Source organism: Sinocyclocheilus grahami, unplaced genomic scaffold (assembly GCF_001515645.1).
Source record: "Sinocyclocheilus grahami isolate Dianchi unplaced genomic scaffold, SAMN03320097.WGS_v1.1 scaffold114.1, whole genome shotgun sequence".
In the NCBI taxonomy this organism is placed as follows: Eukaryota; Metazoa; Chordata; class Actinopteri; order Cypriniformes; family Cyprinidae; genus Sinocyclocheilus; species Sinocyclocheilus grahami.
In genome coordinates, this window is record NW_015505293.1 from 695897 (window position 1) to 719038 (window position 23142).

At 37.5% G+C, this 23142-nt stretch overlaps 1 protein-coding gene across 1 annotated transcript in view; it reads left to right on the plus strand.

Moving 5' to 3' along the window:
- Positions 1 to 23142, plus strand: part of tnksa (tankyrase, TRF1-interacting ankyrin-related ADP-ribose polymerase a) — a 113832-nt gene that overhangs the window by 40807 nt on the left and 49883 nt on the right. The window contains exons 4-5 of the mRNA XM_016277668.1: positions 8741 to 8777; positions 10500 to 10575. Coding sequence (XP_016133154.1) covers positions 8741 to 8777; positions 10500 to 10575 — 113 coding nt within the window. The remainder of the gene's footprint in view (positions 1 to 8740; positions 8778 to 10499; positions 10576 to 23142) is intronic.

Here is a 23142-nt window from a genome sequence, read left to right on the forward strand (position 1 = left end):
GGGACCGCCGTTCTCGACCCCGCCGCCTCAGCTCACTCTTGCCCGGCTTCAGCTCACGCTAAGCCGGGGCTTTCGCTCATGCTAGGCCGCTGTGTTTTTCGTTGTGAAAGCGAAACTACTTTGTTTGGTCTTCCAAAAGAGGACGATATCCGCTTCGCCATGCTTAGAGCTAATCTGTGCTGGTCACTGAGGGAATACTTCAACTTAGTGCTGTGGATCGCCGGCACATTTTATGGAGGACTGTTTACTGATCCTGGGAGAGTAACGTTAGACTAAAATGCCGGCAGTTCTGACTCACGTAAGTACGTTTTCTTTTATCATTTGCCACTGATGATTCAAACTCGAGTTTTGGGCAGTGTGGAGTAGCACTTGTTGTTTGTCATTTCTCTGATCACAAATGCAGACAGGGTTTTAGGTTTATGCGGCACGATGCAATGCAAGGCGTAAAAAGACAGTATAAGTCATTATAATCAGTAATTATGTCCCCACTGGATGCAACAAATGCCTCGTTTGTAATGGGTTTTAATGTTTTTGTGTCGTCGCTCCGGCCGGGACACGGCATCACAGTATGGTGAGGGGTGTAACATTTCCGTCTCACGCTTGAGGTATTCGGCCAATCACAACGCACTGGATAGCTGGCCAATCAGAGCACACCTCGCTTTTTCAGACTGATGAGTTTTGTAAAAATCGACGCGTTTCAAAAAGGAGGAGAAACAATAATGTACAGTATGTGGAAAATCATGTGTTTTTTTTACTTTAAACCGCATAAACACATTTCATTACACCAAATACACAAAAGAATGTTCTTTTTAGCAGCATCATATGACCCCTTTAATATCCTAATGATTTTTGGCATAAAAGAAAAATCTATAGTTTTGACCCATACAATGTATTGTTGGCTATTGCAACAAATATACCCATGCTACTTATGACTGGTTTTGTGCTCCAGGGTCACATATATTTTAATATGTTATTATTAAATTTTTAGCAGCCATTACTCCAGCCTTCAGTGTCACATGGTTTATCAGAAATCATTCTAATATGCTAATTTTGTGCTCAAGAAACATTTGTCCTTTTTAATATTTGATCAGGATTCTTTCAATAGAAAGTTCAAAAGAACAGCACTCATTTGAAAAAAATTTTTTGTAACAGTGTAAAAGGTCTTCACTGACTCTTTTAATCAATTATATATATCTTTGCTGAATAGAAGTATTACCTAAAAAAAAAAATGTCTTCTGTGTGGTAAAACAAAGGCATAGCATTTCAATAATATGTGCCTACTGGTTTTCGATTAGATCATATTAAAGGAGCCTGAAAGGAACATATGACGTTAATTTAAAAATGACTCCTCTTATTATATACTTGTATAACATTGGGGTCTCTGGGACCCCAGACAAAAATAGTACATCATTCTCAAAATGAGTGTTCAAAGTGCAGCTTCCTCTGGTGTTATGAGACTGCTGGATTTGGTTGCTGCCTTCTTTCAGCTCTGCACATCCTTAATATTGAAATCCCTCATATTTGTCTTAGAATCTGAGTCAGGGTTGGTTTATAATAGGGAGTGTTTGATACCACAGCAAGATTTCTATATTCATTATTTCCTGCTCTGTATTTTAAATCATGTCCCTTTCAATGAAAAAGTGGTAGCAGTCTTGAAAATGGTAGGCTATCATTGGAAAAGGGCCTCATATATAGATGTCAGAATATTTTAGAAAGGTTATAGACTTGTAGCTGTTAACAACTGCCCAGTAAATTCCTAGCAACAACTCTGAACACATTAGCAACTACCTAGCAACAATTCAGGACACTTTACTGCTGGTGAGTTTTGCACTACTTCAGTTAATGTATAAATCTAGATAATTTTTATATTGTGAAATGTTTCTTTTTAGTGTTTGGGAAACATGCATCCTTTTCATGCAGAGAGAGCATCTGACATCTGACTGTAACAGTACGACTAGACTAATAGTCTCTCAGATGCTGTTATGAAAGATTGCTAAACTTGGCAGGCAGCTTGTTAATAGTCTCTGAAGTCGTGATATGTTCTGCCTCACCATCTGTGGTGTTTTCTTCTTTCTCTCTTTCTTTTTTTCCTTAAAGCTCTCCTTCCTGTCAATAATGTCACTTAGCATTCTGGAGGTGATTTGGTGGTTTAATACTGACTAAGCAAAAAAATCTCTCAGAATACCAGACCAGGACGTGACAAGATTTCACTCCTGGTTCATTTTGCCGTCAACAGGCATCGCAGTTTCCATCTCTCATGACGTGCTTTAGATGTAACACACAGTGAAATTTATGGTATCCATTAAACACGGTCTATAACTCGGTTCGTTTACTCTCTCCTGGTTTGCGCCAATCAACAGTCAGACACCAAAAGGTCTTTAGAACTGTTTATCTGGGGTGAAAACCCCCATTATATACAGTATGTGCATGCAGTCGAGAATGAACACATGCCAAGCACCAAATGCATTAAAAATTTTACTTTCTTAATTAAATAAAACAGTTACTCACTAGTGACCAATCATTTTATTAGGAAATGCAATATTGCATGCATGGTCTAAGTCAAGCTATTAAAATGATAATGTGCTCCTTTCTGATTTAAGTGGTTTGCGCAACTTGTTAATGTTTTGTTAGTTGATGTATTAGGTATTGTGAACTAGGGCTGCACGATATATCGAAATATCGCAAAATAAATATCGCAATATGCATATCGCAACGGCGTGCGATATTATTATCATTTTAATAATAGGCTACTTAAATCAAAACGTTGCAAAAGGTCAAAGTTTTAGTTCGGTGCATATTGCAGAGAATTGCTTGACGTTGAAAAGAGTTAAGTGCAATAAGTTGCAGAAAACAACTCTTTGCCTTCTCGTCTTGTTGTCTGACAGACTCACACCTGAACAGAGAGACGCGTTTCAGACCAAGTTGATTCATCTTTCACATCTCCTCCTTATGTTTGAACAGACACATACACACTGAATTATGTCAATAGTACCCGTCTCGACGAACATTCTCGTAAACGCAGTCGTTATGTTTTAAATGAATGTAAACAGCTGAGAAAGAAATCGGATGTGTATCATTATACGATATATCGATACTTAGGATCGATATGCCCATCCCTAAAGTGCATTCTTCAAGCATCAATTCAGTCGCGTCTTCCTTCCTCTAACTTAATATGTTACGGTAAATTTCGGATTTCTGCTTACTAAATGATTTGTATATATGCTTGTCTATCTACACGGCCTGAAATTTGGTGTGAGGTTGCGGGTCTTGCATACAGTGTTAACTCCCGCAAGTGCCACGTTTGGTAAATTCCCCACTCACTTCGTTGCCTCGTCTCTCTCGCGTGCGTTCTGCAGCAGTCACTTGGATAAGTCCTTGTTGTTGCTTGTTGAACTTGTTGACGAGTTTGAGCGTGTGATGTGCACTGTGAAAAAGTGTGTTGGAAACACAAATTGAGGACCGAATCTGCACCTTATTGATGACCCCTGGCGTTAATATACTGCATCTGTGCCAGCGCGTGATGTAATAAAACTGCAGCGCTGTTAATAAACGTTTTTTTTAAATCCATTTTATACAACAGGGCTCTACAGTGCGACCATTTCAGTCGCATTTGCTAAAAAATATTTAGGAGCACCAGTGCGACTGACCAGATCTTCATCAAAGGTTTCTATGTGTTTTTGCAGAGTTGAGTAATGTATCACAGACATATCTCATGAATCATTTCATAAGCAAAGTGTTGACAGTGTGTAAGTAAAAGATTCATTGTGCAGCGTAGAGAGCTTCGTTTATTATAAATGTGAGGTCCCGATGAACTAAGATGAGTGACAGCTTTTAATGATTTTTAAGGGAGTTTGTAAATGTGATACCAATTTAATACAACAGTTAAATAGACAATAAGTTAATATTAAGTGACTTACATTGTCTGACTATAACACTATTGTCTGATTTTGCTCTATATCGTCGTCGAAAATAGTTTGAAACAAAGACACAGCGTATCTCCTCCATTCAAACACAGCGGTGTCTCGTTTATGAATGAACTGCGTTTTTAAACGAATCTAGTGAGTCAGTGATTCCTGATTATCCATTCATAAATACTGTCACTTGCTTCATTCCTGAATGATTCAGCAGTTCGAATGAATCAATTGAATGAATGATTCAGTGATAAATTAAGTGACTTGTCGCCACCTGCTGGAGGATTTAGTTTCATTTTTAAAGTATCTGTTCAGTTCTTGAACTCATTGAATATGTGTATATTCGAGATTTTTGAAAACATTAATCTTAACATGAATTTATGGATTTTATTGCCCTCATGCCACCTCTGATCCTCATTAAATGTCTGAAAGTACCCCTACAAGCCACTTTTGTGTTCTTCTGTGCTACCTCTGTACAAATAAATGTTAATACTTATTTCATTTGATTAGTAACTTATTCTTCTTATTGTACTTGTTCTTGTTTTATCTACAATTTTTTTAAAAGCTTATAAAATATAATTTAAAAAAAATTTGACAAAAGATGACACTTTTAATAAAGATAGAAAAATGCCACTACAAAGGTAAAAACTAAATTCTACTGTAAATCACTTTAAGGAGTCAAATATCACCTCATAATGGGAAGGCTATTTTTTTATCAAATTTTGGTGCTCCTAAATTTTTGACTGTGCTCCTAAATATTTTAAGTTAGGAGCACAAGCGCTCCTAAAAAGAAAAATAAGCGTAGAGCCCTGTACAATCCGCCTTCATTTAGCAAGTGCACTCGCGCATAAACAATTTTCAAGTTCAACACTTTGTTCCGTTCAGTTGTGGATGCTGCTGAATCACCGAGACCGCCGCGGCTCAGCAAAGAGACATGCGTGTGTGTGTTTTTTTTTTTCCCCCTTTGAAAAAGTTTCCCCAGAAATACCTCGCTATTTAACGCATTTTTCCTTACAAATTGTATTATCAGCATAACAATTTGAGTACATGTGTAAAAGGTATGGCATGAATTTGCCATCCTTCTAGAACAATGTGCATTTATGTTAAAATTGTAACACAAATTATCAAGTTTAGTTATTCTTATTTCTTAATGCAAAACGCTTAAACTGGCACCGTTTTGGAGAGAAATGGTCTCTCATTTTAACCCATATCATGGTGTGTGATGCTGAACTATGAGTTTCTAATGGTGTTTGTATTTGCACTGTTCTAAACATTAATATTTTATGTGCAACAGCAGCGTGCTGTCTCAGTGGCCTTACACGTGATTTTAAATCCATTTTTTCAAACGTTATGATTTAAATGGGGATGATTGTACTGAGAATAACTTTCATCTTTTCTTCAACGGAATACTGTTTCCGTGCTGTTTTGATGTATTTTAAAGAGTTGGCAGTCAAAATTTAAACTGCTTGATGATAGATACTCTTCATTCTTTATGATAAATAAGATAATGTGAATTACAGAATGTACAACGTTTTTAAAATGTATAAATTGCGGTGTACAGTGTTTATTATGAGGGAGTAGAATCCACAGCTCAGTACTCACTACTCAATACTCACGAGTACTTTTAAATAGGCTACTCTTTTACTCTTACTCAAGTAGTTTTTTGGACGAGTACTTTTACTCTACTCACACTACATTTTTTGGAAGGTAATGGTACTTTTACTTGAGTATATTTTTTCAGTACTCTTTCCACCATCATTATACTGGATCCATGCAGTCGGAATTTAAAGGGACAACAGCCTATATATACGTGCTGCTGATTATGTCACTAATGTTAATAAAACAACAAAACGGCTATAACAAAGATTAATCTAAATTGAATTCATACAGTGAACACTATGCAGTGTTATTTTACACTTAATTATTCAATTTCTGTACCTGAATACTACTGTTTATTTGATGTATTCTTGTAAATTGTGTATTTTCTTTTTTCTTTTCTTTTTTACTGACTGTTAACTTGCCTTTAATCATGTTTAAACTTTCTCAGACTATAGTTTTTGCTGTGGTATATGAAGTAGTACTTAAAGTGTGTGGAAAGCAAAGTTACAATGATATAAAATTAGTGTCATACATTTTTTTGGTTTGTTGATAACATTGATGTTAAATTACATTTTCTGATTTGCGACATCACTTTTTAAGTAATGCTAAAACACTGCTGGTCACTTTCAGAAGTTATAGTGATTCTTTATTTTCCAAGAAAGAATGTGAATCAAATTAGTTATATAATTTTCATTTTTAAATATTTTAAAATATCATTTAAATTGATTTTTACACACTTAAGCAATAATCGTATTGCATATCGAATATTGAATTTTTTAACAAGGTATCGCATATTTCTTCAATATCGCACAGCCCTATTGTGAACTAACAATAAACAACATTTATCAACCTAAGATAATGGTAATTCTTAAAATAAATGTTGGTTATTGTTAATGCCTGTTCCTTAATTATATATTAATATACAATTTAAATGTATTCGTATATGTGGAAATTAATATTGCATCATTAAAAATACAGTAAATGGTTTTTAAATAATATTTGGCATTAAGTAATGTAATTGAATTTAACCTTATTGTAAATGTCACCTGTGGTTTAAAACGAAAGGCATGGATTTTTTTTCTTTAAAATGGTAATTCTTCATTTAGCGACAAAAACTAATTTATGGTCGGCCTCGATAGCCTTGTGGGCAGCGTACCGACATACAGCATTGTTGCGCTATGGGTAGGGTTGGGCGATGTCTACAAAATTGGCATTGGACGACAGTAAAACATTGCGATGGACGATGACATCGGGGGGGTGTCCGATGCATGAATCCGTATTCAGAAAGGCACGGAAAACAAATAACGATTGCTAACGGATGCCTGTTAAATTACACTACATAGAATTTCACTTACCACATAAACAGAGTAAGGAAAGATGACTGAGGCCGATGACGAATGATTTGCAGATCCTCAGCACCACTAACAAACATCTAATCTTGTAAAATGTGTGGTAAGTAGTAAGCACTGCCACTCCATAGTATAAATAGAGTGCGTGCGATCACGAATCTCGAAAGTGAAACTAAAATGCAATCGTGCATTCAAAAGCAGTTTCAATGCCAGGCATAATAGCGGCTCCCTGATGCCCGCAATTTTAAATACAGTTTAATTACCCAATGAAATAACTGCGAAAGTAGGCTATTAAAATATATATTTTCCTCCCATCTCGTATTTACTCCCTTTAGGGGTTCCATATACACATAATTTTCTTTCCGAACACAGTATTGGGAGGCGGCTGGATGCGGCGGATTGGGGGGGGGCTATTGTCTATCGGCCCAACTCTAGCTACGGGCGTCCTGAGTTTGAATCGCGACTCGAGGACCTTTCCCGATCCTGCCCCCTATCTCTCTCCCACTTCACTTCTGGTCAGCTCTGATCTGTCCTGTCATAATAAAGGCAAAAATGCCAAAAAATAAATAAATAAATATATATATAAGAGGAATATAATTATTATGTATTATTATTAATATTGTTTGTGTGTTTGTTTTACAGAAAGACAGTATATAATGCATAAATTTAAAAAGTCTGAACAGGATCCGTAGTTGAAATGCCAACAAATCAGTTCGGCAGTAAAATGGAAACGCTAAATGATCCCATTGTCATGTGGACAAAAATACATAGTTTATAAAAACGATGCAAAATAAAATTTTATGGCCTACTATTGGCAAAAACACAATTTTAGACCCTATACGTGTTTTTGTGTTTTGCACCGTGCTCCATTTGGATCTCTCAGCAGGGGGGTCGTCAGGCTCGGAGGTTCGCCGCCCTCTCAGTGAAAACACACAACCGATGGCCTGACGAGCACACGGGGATGTAATGAGTCTTCCAGACACGCTGTTTTCTGCTTTATTACCATCCTTCCCCACTCGTGATTCATAGCCTTGCTTGCAGCATTTTGTTTTAGCCATTTTGTTGTTTAAACACCCCTACATGCAGCCCCCATATGTCATGATATCCACCTCTCCACAACATTTTCGCATGCCTTTCTGCTGCTTTTTCCGCTCCCTCCCTCATTGGCCCTGTCTTTTTGCATCCTCCCCCCTTATTCCTCACTTCTCTTGTCTCCACAAGCCTCAGTAGAGAGAGCGAGAGAGCGAGAGTGTGGGGGTGGGGAGGAATCACAGCTGAATTAGTTGAGTCTCTCTGATTGGCTAAGAGGCCGGGTATTGTGGGTAAGGGGGGTGGGAGAGAGAGCGGGGCGGGCGGCATTTGTTTATTACATATTTCCCCCCCCCTTTACCTTATCTTGTGTTATCACGGCAACGGCTCCTCTTATACAAACATAAAGTAGACAGTGGAGGGGAAGTATCAGGCTCACTGACTGTATACAAGTGGAGGGGTGTGTGTGTTTGTATATATGTGTGTGTGGTGTCTGTCTGCCTGAAAAAGAGAGCCATTTAATTTGCGGAGTGAACAGGGATATGCGTCAGTTCATCCGTCGCATCCAAGACACTGCCGATGCCGTGTCCACAATCTGCTCAGTGTCACGGTTTCATCAGGCGAGAGGGGTTGGTGCTCGGCGACACCACCACCAGAAGAGAGAGACAGGCAGAGAACGAGAGGAAAGCGGGGCAGCGCTGGTGCACTGATGCCTGTGCGCACATGTGTTTGAGCCTGTCTGTGTGGGGCTGCCGGCGGTCCGCTGCTCCATAGTTACTCTGGCTTCTTGCTGCTGCTGTATGTCCTTCATCCTGTCTGCCTCTGACACCATGATTTTTTGTAATCACTTAGGCGAATACAAGAAGGACGAACTCCTGGAAGCTGCGAGGTGAGTACATGCCTTCTCAACCTTTCCTTGTCTTATTTCCCACCATCCCATGATTCTGTTCTCTTGTACGGTTTCCATAGTCACTGTTTTCTTTTGTCTGTGCACATGGATGTGGATTAAGGTATGTGTCGGAGAAGCTCCCATCAAGGCCGGGGATTTCTGACTCAGTAGATGCATTTTCATACGTACATGTGATGGCCTGGAGGAAGCTTGAGAGTTTCCATTTAGCAGCAGAATGCTTTATTCCATGTGGTGAATTCGGTTTTAGTTGGTTTCTGAGTGCTGCAGGTGAAACCACAGGAAGAGGATGTGAAGGAGATAGGGAGCTACCTGTTGTCCAAGGAAACTCCATTTCACTAAACACTTGGGCCACGGTGAAACAATACTGCCTCTGGAAACATCTGACATTTCTGCGATCCCAGCAGTCACTGCCTTCGTCACAGAGAAAAGATGTTCCTTTTCATACTCTGGTCTACATCTCCATTGGCTTTGCCCCCCTCTTTATACCCCTGCCTTGAGGCACAGCCCGCAGCATGGATACAAATCAGGCCTCTTTTTGTTTTAATGATCAAGTGAGAAAGGAACTACAAAGGCCTTGTAATTCTCTCCACCGATCATTAGGAACACGTACGATCACAGGGGGCTTCATTGTTGTGGAATTAAGTTGATCTCGCGCCCCCCTACCCCCATGTAACCCTATGAATTGAGAATTGTTTGTAGAGACTTGCGGAATGGAAGATGGACGAAGCCGATAGGCAGACAAACAATTCGCAAGAAAGACGGGTTTGACTTATGGCCTGCTTTCTACTAAGTGGTAATCTCCCGAAGACCAGGATGCATCTGCAAACACATCAAGAAGATTGATGACACCCTCCCATTTCTCAGCCTCTCTTCCCAGTTGTAATCTCCCAGCCAGTCCTATTTTCCCATGTCGGTGGCAGAGTGTGCATTTAAATGAAGGATCTTGTGTTGTTCACTGAAGCCAGTTATCTGTAGTTACTGGCAAGTGGAGACTAGAGCAACTACAAAATCCTTACTGTTTTTGTGAGGCTTAACCTGAGCAAAGCACCTCTAGAGTCGACACAAGTCTGTTTTTGCATGCTTGCAAGAACCGGACAGTTTCCAGAGATGGAAATCTTGATGTCGACATGTTGACACATTCCACTACATTGTTCTGCAGCTAATATGTCTCTTTGCCGTTCACCAGCACTTTGTAACTTTGTTTTGAAAGGTGCTATATAAATAAATGTTTACTTACTTTTGATTAGAATGGCATCGGGCCCATCTTTGGCCCCAGATGGCGCAAGGTTTTGGCCATAGGTCTGGTATCTCTAACACTGTCATACTTGGTCACGCTTGGGCTGCTGGCGAGACGTGAAGGAGTCGCTGGCAGGTGCTGATGAGTCAAACCTCTGCAGGCCACAAGGCTGGGTCTCCAAGCTATGGCTCACTCCAATTACAGCGAAAACTTTATATAGGGTATCCTAAGCATGTGATAAATTTATATTCAAGGTACACTGTCGTTTACTACTTTATGTTCCGTGAAGTAAACCACCGATCGATGCTTATCATCTTATGTGCTCCTCCTCTTTTGGTTATGACTTTTATTCCCCCATCTCTCCTTTTACCCTTCACCCCTCATCTTCTCTGTGAAATTCACTGTTAGCTTGTTCTTTTTTACTGTTTCTCTCTGTTCTTTAAAAAACTGCTGCTTTACTTCAGGAGCGGAAATGAAGAGAAGCTCATGGCCCTGCTCACGCCGTTAAACGTCAACTGCCATGCCAGCGACGGTCGTAAGGTAAGAACATTCACTGCGCCATAAACATTTGACCACTTCTGGTGAAAACTCCATAGAGCTGTTAATATTCTCCTTCTGACAAACTTCCAAAATGGAGTCAAGGTAAATACCATATTTAATAAACATCTCTTGGCCGAGTTAATGACCCTAGTCTCAGTCAACTTCTGTCCAGGGTTGTTATATTTTTCGATTCTTGATATAGTTGTAGTTCGGTTTTTATTTTTAATTTGTTTTAGTTTTTGTTAGTTTTCACTCATTGTTTGTTTTCTTTCCCAATGTTTTCTAGTTTCAGTTTATTTCAGGCTTAGTTTATCTAGTCTAATAGCATTTTTATGTTTAATGTTACTGGTTTATGGTATAGCATGTATCAAAAACTAATATCTAAAACTGACTTTGTTCTGTGATCAGTTTTTCACTCATGAAAATGCGTTTTAGTTTGAATTCAGTTTTTCCCAGTTCTGTTATTTTATATACATTTTTTTTTTTTTTTTTCTGTTAACGAGAGCATTTTATTTATTTTTTGTTTCATTTTCACACTAACACTGCTTTTCGTTCCAACCAAAATAGAATTGATTCAAGTCAGCCATTGAGACATTGCCTTCATTTGCATATTTAATTAAATATGGTGTCTACCAGGCTTCATTGTGAGAAATGCGGCATTGTTCCCTTCCCCTTGCATTAGCTTATTTGCAGTTGAAAATAATTTTAATGTATGTCATCATCATCAAATTACAAGTAAAAGTGAATGTGCAGGGTTTGGTTTAAAGCTGAAGCTAAGAAGCATCACTCTGAATTGTTATTTTAATTGGTTCATATTTAATCGAGTACATCACTCAAGTAATTTATGTGGAACTGCCAGTTAATTAGACTAGTTTGTGCTTTCGTTCTTGTGTATGAAATTCAGGGCTCAACATTTCACTTATCAGAGTTTTAGGTTGAGAGAAATATTGTTTGCATTGGGTTTAAAGATTAAAGCAAACCCTCAGGTTTTTATGAATAAATACTACAGTTTACTTGCAGCAAGAGTACTAACCTACACTTCACTCGTTGTGTGTTTAATGTGAGCTTTAAATTAAGGTTTTTTGTTGTTGTTGCATGATGCATGTGTACTTAGTAAGTGTGTTTTCAGATTGGATATATCTATTTTAAACAAGACTTGTATGAATTTTGTCAGCAGCGCATGTAAGACTGTGTACAATTACTTTTTCATCAATATTTGTTAGGGATGTAACGATTAACCGCGAGCCGGTTGAAAATCGATTTAAATATGTGACGATTCAAATCGGTTGAGATGCTAAACAAATTGCGATTCAATTAGGGGTAGGAGTTTATATGAATGTATGTCTGAGGGGAACTTACTGTCTTTGGAAAAATTTAGATGGTATTTTTTCTTTTCATCTTGCCTCTGTGTATAATGCATATTAAAGTTCATAAGTGCAGCGCTGCTTTGTTTACAGCGAAAAGCAAGGAAACGCTTTAAGCGCCTCCTGCTGGCAGAGAGTGAATCTGCATCTCATTCAGCTCTGCTTTCATGCAGATATTTTTTATGCATAGTTTCACAAAACTGAAGTCAAATCATTCTGTTTTTGCTTCAAATTTCGAAATTATACAACCTAATTTGGATAAAAAACTGTTCATGTCGCATGTATGCAGCATCTTTGTTTGGATCATGATTAAAATGCAGTGGTTGCCTCTAATTTTAAATGGCTGCTGGCAGAGAGTGAATCTGCATCTCATTCAGCTCTGCTTTCATGCAGATATTTTTTATGCATAGTTTCACAAAACTGAAGTCAAATCATTCTGTTTTTGCTTCAAATTTCGAAATTATACAACCTAATTTGGATAAAAAACTGTTCATGTCGCATGTATGCAGCATCTTTGTTTGGATCATGATTAAAATGCAGTGGTTGCTTCTAATTTTAAAAGGAAAGAGCACAGACAAAGCCTTAGTTTGTTTATATGAAGAGATTTTTTTTATTTGTGTTAATTATTTGATTTGGTGCTTGTTTTAAAATTTCAATTTAGTTTTGTTATTTACATTTACAGTAACCTATATTTAAATTTTGTTATTTAGCAGACGCTTTTATCCAAAGCAACTTACAAAAGAGGACAATAAAAGCAATCAAAACCAACAAAAGAGCTATATTATTATAGTGTTATATTTCAGTTTCACAAAGAAACGTGCAGCATTTTGTCCAGGCAATAATAAAATAATTATTAATATTAATTATTAATATAATTATTAAAATAATAATATAATTAATAGCAATAATTACTTGTTCTATTTTTATTTTCATTATCTGTGTTTTTTGTTCTGTCACTGTCATTCTGTTATACTGTGGAAGCTTCTGTCACGAAAACAAATTCCTCGTATGTGTAAACATACCTGGCAATAAAGCTCATTCTGATTCTGATTCTGATTCTGAAAAGGACACATTTAATTTATAATTTTTCTTAAATCTCATTTTGTCGTGAATCAAATCGAATCGTGAAATCAAAATCGTGAATCGAATCGTGAGTTGAGTGAATCGAATTGTGAGTTGAGTGAATCGTTACATCCTTAATATTTGTCACTGAGGACAGGATAGGAGCAGTGAAATGGTTGCAGAAGAGTCCTAATCTCTCAGTAAGATCAAGGGCTTGATTTAGAGGAATTACTCTCAGCCGGTTCTGCATGTAGTCCTCATGCATATTTATCGAATATTGACTGATTTCCCAAGCGTGCTACCCAAAATGTTTTTTTCCCCTCTGCTTTGGTAAACAATTTGAGAAGAGTCTGTCTGCAGACATGCACTCTCATCTCATATGCACGGTCTGTGACATTACTGAAAAGTGTTTAACAAAGATTGGTGCCTTATTGCATAATTATTCCCTTAATTCAGCAGAATGTGGCAGTAATAATTTTAGATTGCGAATGCAGTATATATAAGCACTCTAAAGGATGCTGCAATGATTTGCCAGTTTGTTTGGTTTTTTTTTTTTTACTCCGTGCTGATCGGGATTAACAAATCACTGTCACTTGTGATTACAAGCTAAGACATTTTATTGAATCATTTTAAAGAAATTGCAGGACAGATTTCATTTTGTATGTCAGGTACCAATCCTCTAATTTCATAGATATTTTTAATACTTTATACCGTATAAATGTCTGCAAATTTGAATGCAACTTAACATAGGATTTGGCTTTTTAAAAATGTATTTTGCATGAGTGAAATGCTTAAAAAATAATACAATATGTACACAAACATAATCCTAAAATGACTAACTGCAGTTACATGGTTGTATTAGATTGCATTTACTGACACTTGTATCAATGTGTCTATTTTTTATATGAACAAATCTGATTTGAGATATTACTGGTTTCCAGTTTCCGTGAATAGAATGCAATTGATGTCCAAAACATTTTAATGCAGTGCAGCGCTGCACGTTTAAAAACGTCTCTGTGCTTCTTGCTGCCGTTTTTTTTGCAACATTTATAACACAGCATAAATGTTGTCCTTTTGATCAAAACGTCGGCCATTTCACATTGCGTTAAGCATCCTTGGTTTTTTCTTTTTTTAAACAGCCTAGATTGAAATTCATCCCTGAACTTGTTTAACAAGGTCTCTATTCATTTTAAAACAGGTGAGTGGAGTAAAGGCTCACTGAGGATGTACCTGAGATTGGCTTTTATCGACCCAAAGGCCCATATCTCGCCTGTCTGTGTTAGTGCCTCTAACAAAGTCTGATGCTCGTCACCTTGGTAATTTCAGAGAGTGTTTCTGTGCGAGATACCGTCATTAGTAAAGGGATTACAGTATTTAGATGCATCTGATCTGTACCCTCTCAAATTAATCTCAATGGATTCATCCCACTCACAGAATAGATTGGCATTGCATTTCGTGTTTAATAGATTTTGGTTCATGATGCGTAAGAATTTTACAATCACCACGATGATGCTTATTCAAACACAAAGAGCTGGCGTGTGCATTATGCCTGGGATAATCTTTAGCTCTTTTGGACTTAACGAAAAATGCTCTTTCTGGGTCCATCTGCTTTAGTTGGCTGTTTTGCTCTCCCAGGCAGCTTTATGGGTGTATAAAGATCAGTCTAAGCTAATGTCAATAGCGGCTTCTCCCTGAATCATGGAGATGCCACTCTCCTGCCTTTTGTTGCTTTCTTTGCTTCTGAATGCAGCCCTTAGTGCACTCGCTACTTCATTAGATACAGAAAGACACCACAGGAAGAATAGAGCATGTCAGGTCGCAAAGCCGGAATCCTTTGTTTGTTTGATGTAATCAGAGGATACCTTCTTCTGTAGATCCACCGAGAGGTATTTCTCTATTGTCTGTTTACCCGGTTTTATTCTTCTCCACTCTACAATGAAGAGAAAGACCTTGGAAGTGTGTTATTTAGAGCTCTGTCCCTTTAATTTCATAGCCAATTTCATCCACCTGATACTCTAGTCTCAACCATGAAAAGTGATTTGACTTACAGCGACCGCCAGCGCTGTTTAGAAGACCGAGCCTTCCTCCACAAAACACCCCCGTCCTGTAACGCTGAGCAGATTTTAGCTGGACCCCCGCCAAACCCCCATATGGTTGAATTATGTATTCTTCGCTCAGATAGAGAAGCACTTCTCTGTGCCAAACAGTGTGTTGTGGTTATACTCGATGTTCTGTAATAACTGGGGGTGTATCGGTTCAGATTTCTCACAGTTTGCTTTTATGTTTGGTTTTTTGTTTTATGATTATGTTTTTAATCAGTAAATACTGCAGATGTTTTGGTTAAGGGTACCAATTAGTTTAAATTGAAGATGTTCACTATAACTTCATATTTTAGAACACCCAATATTGGCATTATTCTCCACTTTTATTTTTCATAAAGCCCCTCTTATTATACCTTTACATGCATTAAACTATATATTGATATATATATATAGAGCGAGAGAGAGAGCGAGAGAGAGAGAAAGCAAAAAAGGCATGATTTTCTGATGTAAATTATTTTAGCATATATTTTATATGTACCAAGTGCCAAAATATAGTAATAAACCGTGGTATTTTCATATGCATGTTATATATGTATATTATAGCCTATGTTGCTTGTCTTTATGTCAGCATTATTGTCGGCTTTATTGTAAATATATCAGTTTCTTTTCCTCTCGGCCTCATGTACAGTCATTCAGCAATACAATACAATTATTGTAAATGTTTTGTAAAAATGGACACCTCACAATTCATACAGAGGTGATATTTGACTTGAAAGAACATTTTATTTTATATTATTTTATTCTATTTTAATGTCATCCCACTAATGTAATGTTAGGCCTCTTTCACTGATATTTGTTGCCTTTTCTTCCTGACTGTTGCCCAGCTTTACTGTTTACAGTGAACACAAGATTTAGTGAAAGGCTTTGTCCACCTCTCTTTTCTAAAAAGTGTGGGATGTTTGTGTTGATAACACTGTCCTCAGTGCTACGTTTAATTTTATACAACTTTTCACAGTTGCTTCATGCTGCACAATCAATAAAGCAGGTTGGATTATTATTATTATTTTTGCTTTTACTGAGAATAGAAACATGACCCTTGTGTTGTCTGTAAGCGAAAACACAATGCTGGTGAGGAAGGTCCACCATGTTCGCTGCAGCATATTGTCCATACTTGCACTACAAGGTGCTTCACCATGGTTGTCTTGGTCATGCATAGTGCTTTGGTATTCAGACTGGTGCATGATAATGCTGTAGACTTCCTTCCCACTGAGCCTTAATTAGCCAAGATATCTCCATTCAAAATGATATCTTCCGCTCCACTCCGCTGCCAGATACGAGCAACTTCTGTATGGATGGCAATGGTGTGACGCACTTTCACCCGCTCTCCATTACAAGTGAACCACTTTTCATTTCATAATTATATGTTTGCCTCAGTGGCCATCACGCTCTGAGCCCTGGATGCTGTAACAGATGGCCTTGGGCCCTCAATTTATTGCTTGCTGTTTTCCACACACTTCACCTCTCTGGGGATTTTAGATTATACAGGACACATCATTCATAAAATAATATTGATTTAGTTGTTGTGTTATTTCCCTTCCTGTGTTCCCTTGCAGAAACCAAGCACATGGAACCATTGTATAGAATAAGGTTGTCACAAGAGCAATATTTCAGTAGTCGATACGAATACAAGTGATTTTCTCAAGGTACCAATTTCGAGACCACAGCGATGTTCAATAGCAATTATTATGAAACGGCACTGCTTTTACATGTCAAGTCAAGTCAAGTCACCTTTATTTATATAGCGCTTTTAACAATACAGATTGTGACAAAGCAACTGAACAGCATTAATTAGGAAAAAAACTGCAATTATGGAAAAGCACTACTTTATTTAGTTAGTCAACAAAGTATGGTGGCCCAGTAGTGCACCACATAACGAAATCTCCACAACACAGCGGAAACAAACCACAACATAACGAAATTAGCACAACGCAATGGAAACAAGTCGTAACACAACAGAATTAGCACAACACAATGGAAACAAGCCGCAACACAACGGAAACAAGTAGGGATGCACGATATATCGGCCACCATATCGGTATCGGCCCATATCGGCTCATTTTTTCTGTTATCGGTATCGGCCTGATAAGAAAATTTGGCCGATATCTTAAAGCCGATAAATAATGCATTATTTCCTTCAGAGACACTTCAGATGCGCGCTGTTCGTTTGCAGCCTTTTGTGCAATTGTACGTTGTAATATTGTGTTTATTTGATGTATATCTGATTTATCTCATATAGAATGCGTTTGGTTAAGTTAAGAGTGCTTCAGTTTACCGGTGATCGTCTTTAGCTCAGCGCACGCAGCTCAAACAGCAGTGCACAACATTAATAACTATGATTGGGAATGTCGTGTATATAACATTCTAATGAGAACATTATTATAATAAAACGTTGTGAATTCTTTGGGTTTAGTTGCCGTGTTTCAGCGCGTTGTTATGGGAAGAGCGCATCCACAACAGGATCACACATTCTGACTATAGCATGCAATAACTGCGTCATTTGTCATTTCATATATAAGTTGTAATATTATGTTTATGTTGTATTAATATTAATCTCAGGATGCATTTCCTTGAGTTAAATAAGCTGCCAGCAAAACGCTTCAGTTTACCGTGTTCATTCAGCTCTTCAGCTTCAGCTTGAGCTGCAGCTCAATGGCTGCTATTTAAAACAGTGGTATTAATTTGTTACTTTTTCAAAATCATTGATATATTATTAATAACAACAACCACTTGTATTTTTCTCTTATTATTTTCATCAACAATATGGTTTAGTAATTAAAATCATTTAATTATTGTCCGTGCAGAGGCTATTCCGTTTTATTGATCTGTGGCGCATTCATTTTGATTCTTTACATGTGTAATGATGTCCAGTGACTTGTTTGCATTATTTATGCATAATTTTATTTATTTGTAAGGCTTTTTTATGACTAAATTTGGTAATGGGAGAGTAAAAATATTTTTAAAACGTACACCGTTCAAACTAGGCTGCTTATGTTGAAGTGTTTGGGATGTGGCTTTTAATGATGAGACCTTTTTTGTAATCAGGCTCTCAAAAAGTATATAACAATTTGGATATAGATTTATCGGCCAACATATCGGTTATCGGCTTTCAAAAATAAAGAATAATCGGTTATCGGTATCGGCCAAAATTTTCATATCGGTGCATCCCTAGAAACAAGTCACAACACAGTGGAATCAGCACAACACAATGGAGAGAATCCACAACACAGTGGAATTAGCACAACACAATGGAAACAAAATGCAACACAATGAAGCAGCAACACAACAAAATTAGCACAACACAACGGAAACAAGTCGCAACACAACAAAGCTGCAACACAATGAAATTAGCACAACACAACGGAAACAATCCACAATATAGCAAAATTAGCACAACACAAGGAAATTAATCCTATGTGTTGTGTTGTGGCGATTTTGTTGTGTATATATTGTTGTATTGTGCATTACTGGGCCACCGTATTAAAGTATTAATAAGGTAAATTAAAACGGCAAGTACAGTCATGGCAAAATTTTTTGGCAGTGACATAAATTTAGTGTTTTGCAAAGTTTGCTGCTTAAGCTGTTGTGGTTCTGAAAAAACCATTTACTCGTCTGTATCATCAAGAATTTCAAGGAGAGAGGTTCGACTGCAGTGAAGAAGTCTTCAGGACGTCGCAGAGTGTCCAGCAAGCCCCAGGACCGTCTCCTCCTGAGGAGTCAGCTATGGAATCGTGTCACCACCAGTGCAGAGCTTGCTCAGAAATGGCAGCAGATTGGTGTGAGAGCAGCTGCACGCACAGTGAGGCAAAGACTTTTGGACAACGGCCTGGTGTCAAGAAGGGCAGCAAAGAAGCCACTTCTCTCCAAGAAAAACTTCAAGGACAGACTGAAATTCTGCAGGAAGTACAAGGATAGGACAGCAGAAGACTAGTGCAAAGTTATTTTCTCTGATGAAGCGCCCTTCTGACTGTTTGGGACATCTGTAAAATCGATTGTTCGGAGAAGAAAAGGTGAACGCTACCATGAGTCCTGTGTTGTGCCAACAGTGAAGCATCCTGAGACCATCCATGTGTGGGTTTGCTTTTCAACCAAGGGAGTGGGCTCTCTCATAATTCTGTCCAAAAACACTGCCAGGAATAAAGAATGGTATCAAAACGTCCTGCAAAAGCGAATTCTTCCAACGGTCCATGAGCAATTTGGTGATGATCCGTGCATCTTCCAGCATGATGGAGCAACATGTCACAAAGCAAGAGTGATAAAGAAGTGGCTTGAAGATCATTATATTGAAATTTTTGGATCCGTGGCCAGGCAACTCCCCAGATCTCAATCCCATAGAGAACTTGTGGTCAGTCTTCAAAAGGCGAGTAGACAAGCAGAAGCCCACAAATTGTGATCAACTCCAAGAACTAATAATGCAAGAATGGATTGTCATCGGTCAGGATTTGGCCCAGAAGCTAATATCCAGCATGCCAGCGCGAATTGCAGAGGTTATGAAGAACAAGGGTCAACACTGTAAATATTGAAAAAAAATTTTTTTGCCGATAAAACCCTTTAAAACTTATGATATGCTTATCATTGTTTTTCAGTATACCATAGAAACGTGGAAAAATCTACAAATACTGAAACAGCAAACTTTGCAAAACACAAAATGTATGTCACTGCCAAAACTTTTGGCCATGACTGTAAACATTGCTTCAAGTAATTATTCAAGATAATATGTACAGCTCTGATGGTTTAATGTACTTTTTACATTTCACATAATTCACTTTATTTTTTATTGTTCTCTGTTTACACAATCTATTTTTCTATATTTCACTTAATTCAAATAATTTTTTTTACATTTTAACAATTCAAATTTGTTTACAGTTCTATACAATTTACGTCATTTTGTTCTTTCTATTTACATTTTTGAGAATCTGACCATTCACTTTTTTAAAACTTATATATCGATGCCCTAGTATAAAGTAGAATGTGCTTTTTAACAGGCAAGTGTGAAACAGAATCGTAATGTGCTGTGTTTGGTTATTCTTCCACATCTATTAAGTATAACAGCATGAACCTAGAGGCTTGTGCCATTTCCAACATCTATCCTAATGAGAGGTGATGATGGGGGGAGCATGCAAGCCTCTCCACCGGTTCAATCTCATCTCAGCCTTTGCCACGCTGACCGACATCTCTCTCAGCACCCTGCAAATTACCTCACATTCATCTTTCCCATGTATTGCTGTTGTAGGTGTTTTGATGCTGACCAATTTTAGTAGCTTCAAAGTTGTACCAACAATGATATATTGAAAGCTCATCTCTGGTACCATGCTGGGAAATTAGGGCTTCCTGTTTTCTTATTTGAAGGGCTGTCTCATCACGAGCAAAGATTTATTTTGCGCTGCTAAATATATGCAGTGCTCGCTGTATTACACTGAATCAAGATCACTGCAAAATCAATCAGGTTTTTTTGCAAATGTGAAAGCATGTTCTCATGTCAGTCAGGTTTAGTTGCAATCTAACTAGTCAGCTGTCTAGAGGTGATGTCAGTCCATAGTCATCTTATTAGGAATCTTTCTACAAACCATATAAAATAAGGCTTTCTTTTAAAGCTGTACTCTTTATTTGTTCTTGGTATTTTTACTACTCTGCTCTGCTTACTGTGTGCAGATTTCTTCAGGGTATTCCATTTTCAGTTTTTCCACAATGGCTTATTGTTGCGTAGGAGGTAAAGGTCTTGACTGTTCTGTTCTTTAATTTATTGCAGATTAAATAGGTCTCACGACAGCAGTTGTCAAACATGTGGTAAGATTTACTGCCACAATCCTCTCTCAAGTATCTCTTATGAGGTGTTGCTCATTTATTATTGTAAGATTATTGTTCATAAATAATTCATCAATAACAAAATAATTAATTTTAATTCATTTAATTCATTTTTTTAACATCTTTACATGAAACATCATTATATGACATAAGGATAGCAGATAATCAGACACACACACACACACACACACACACACACACAGATAGATAGAGAGAGAGAGCGAGAGAGATTTTGTGGAATGCCCAAGCTGCTTTTTTTCCACATAATGAAAATAGAAGGTAATCAATTATATACTGTAGGTTTGAAATTACAATGTTGACACTTTATTTTGGGGTGAACTATCCCTTTAAATATATTTTTTTGTTTAGCTTATGGCAGCTGTCTGGAGAGGTTCTCTGCACTGCAACAAATAATAACCCTAATATCTGCCTCTGTAAAATCTAGATTGTTCCATATTTTTTAATTATTTCTCAGATTGGTATTTTCTTTTGGTATTTATAATTCTCCCTCAGAAATGTACAGCATTTTGCTCTCTTCTGTCATATTTTCTGGCTGGCTGTGTTGTCTCAGCTTTTCATGGCAGCTGTGACCCTGGAGGAGCTCATGCTCAGCGAAGCGTTAGCGTGTTAAATGTACACGCTACATTTACCCCCTTGTACTGCTTTGTATTCAGGTTGGTGATTCATAGGATGAAAAGTGACTGTCCTGCGAATCAAAGTCTCGAGGATGGAAATGTTGACCACCGGTCTTACTATACACACTTTGCAGACTAGCTTTGAGCACAAATTCAGTTGAAACTTGGCCTCTGTTCAGTTTGAATCGATTTGGCCACACCTAACATGGTTGAATTGGAATCTATCTATCTATCTATCTATCTATCTATCTATCTATCTATCTATCTATCTATCTATCTATCTATCTATCTCAATTCAAGTTTATTTGTATAGCGCTTTTCACGATACAAATCATTGCAAAGCAACTTTAAAGCAAATTAAATTTCTACTATATTTAGTGGTAGCTTATCAGTGGTGACTGTCAGTTAATGTACATATGGCAGAAATGTACGGAAAAATCTATTAAAGACATAATCAAACAGACGATGAAAACTATTAACAGGAATTATTATATGATGCAATCAAACTTATAGCAAAATGTGGTAGTTCTGTATTTTGTTTCAGGGTTGGCATCATCTGAGGTCCTCTGAGGGGTTGGCATCATCTCTTCTCAGGTGTTCTGGATCCAGACTGAAGCTTGTGTAAATCCTAGTTATGGCAAAAACAGAGAAACCAATAGAGACATAATTAGCGTAACTGCTGTTCCAACCAAGCAAAATTGATTTGTTTAACCCAAACTAAAGAATAGTAATGTTCATTTGAAAAGCTATAACTGCAGTACAAGATTATGAGATGCATTATTTGAATGCTTGGCCAAAGAGATGTGTCTTTAATCTAGATTTAAACAGAGAGAGAGAGTGTCTAAACCCCGAACGTTATCAGGAAGGCTATTCCAGAGTTTGGGAGCCAAATGCGAAAAAGCTCTACCTCCTTTAGTGGACTTTGCTATCCTAGGTACTACTAAAAGTCCAGAGTTTTTCGACCTTAGGGAGCATGATGGATTGTAGCGTGGTAGAAGACAAGTTAGGTACACAGGAGCTAACCCATTAAGGGCCTTATAGGCAAGTAATAATATTTTGTAACTGATACGGAACTTAATAGGTAGCCAGTGCAGAGACTGTAAAATTGGAGTAATATGATCATATTTTCTTGACCTGGTAAGGACTCTAGCCGCTGCATTTTGGACTACCTGTAGCTTGTTTATTGAAGATGCAGGACAACCACCTAGCAGTGCATTACAATAGTCCAGTCTAGAGGTTATGAATGCATGAACTAGCTTTTCTGCATCAGAAACAAGTAACTTGTTTCGTAGCTTGGCAATGTTTCTAAGATGGAAGAATGCTGTTTTTGTAACATGGGAAATATGATTTTCAAAAGACAAGTTGCTATCTAATATAACACCCAGATTTTTGACTGTAGAGGAAGTAACAGTACGTCCGTCTAGTTGCAAATTGTAATGTGTAATGTGTAATGTGTCTTTTGGTCCAATAAGTAATATCTCTGTCTTATCCGAATTTAATAGAAGAAAATTATTGGTCATCCAATCTTTTACATTTTTTAGCACACTCTGTTAGCTTAGATAATTTAGAAGTTTCATCTGGTTTTGTTGAGATATACAGTAT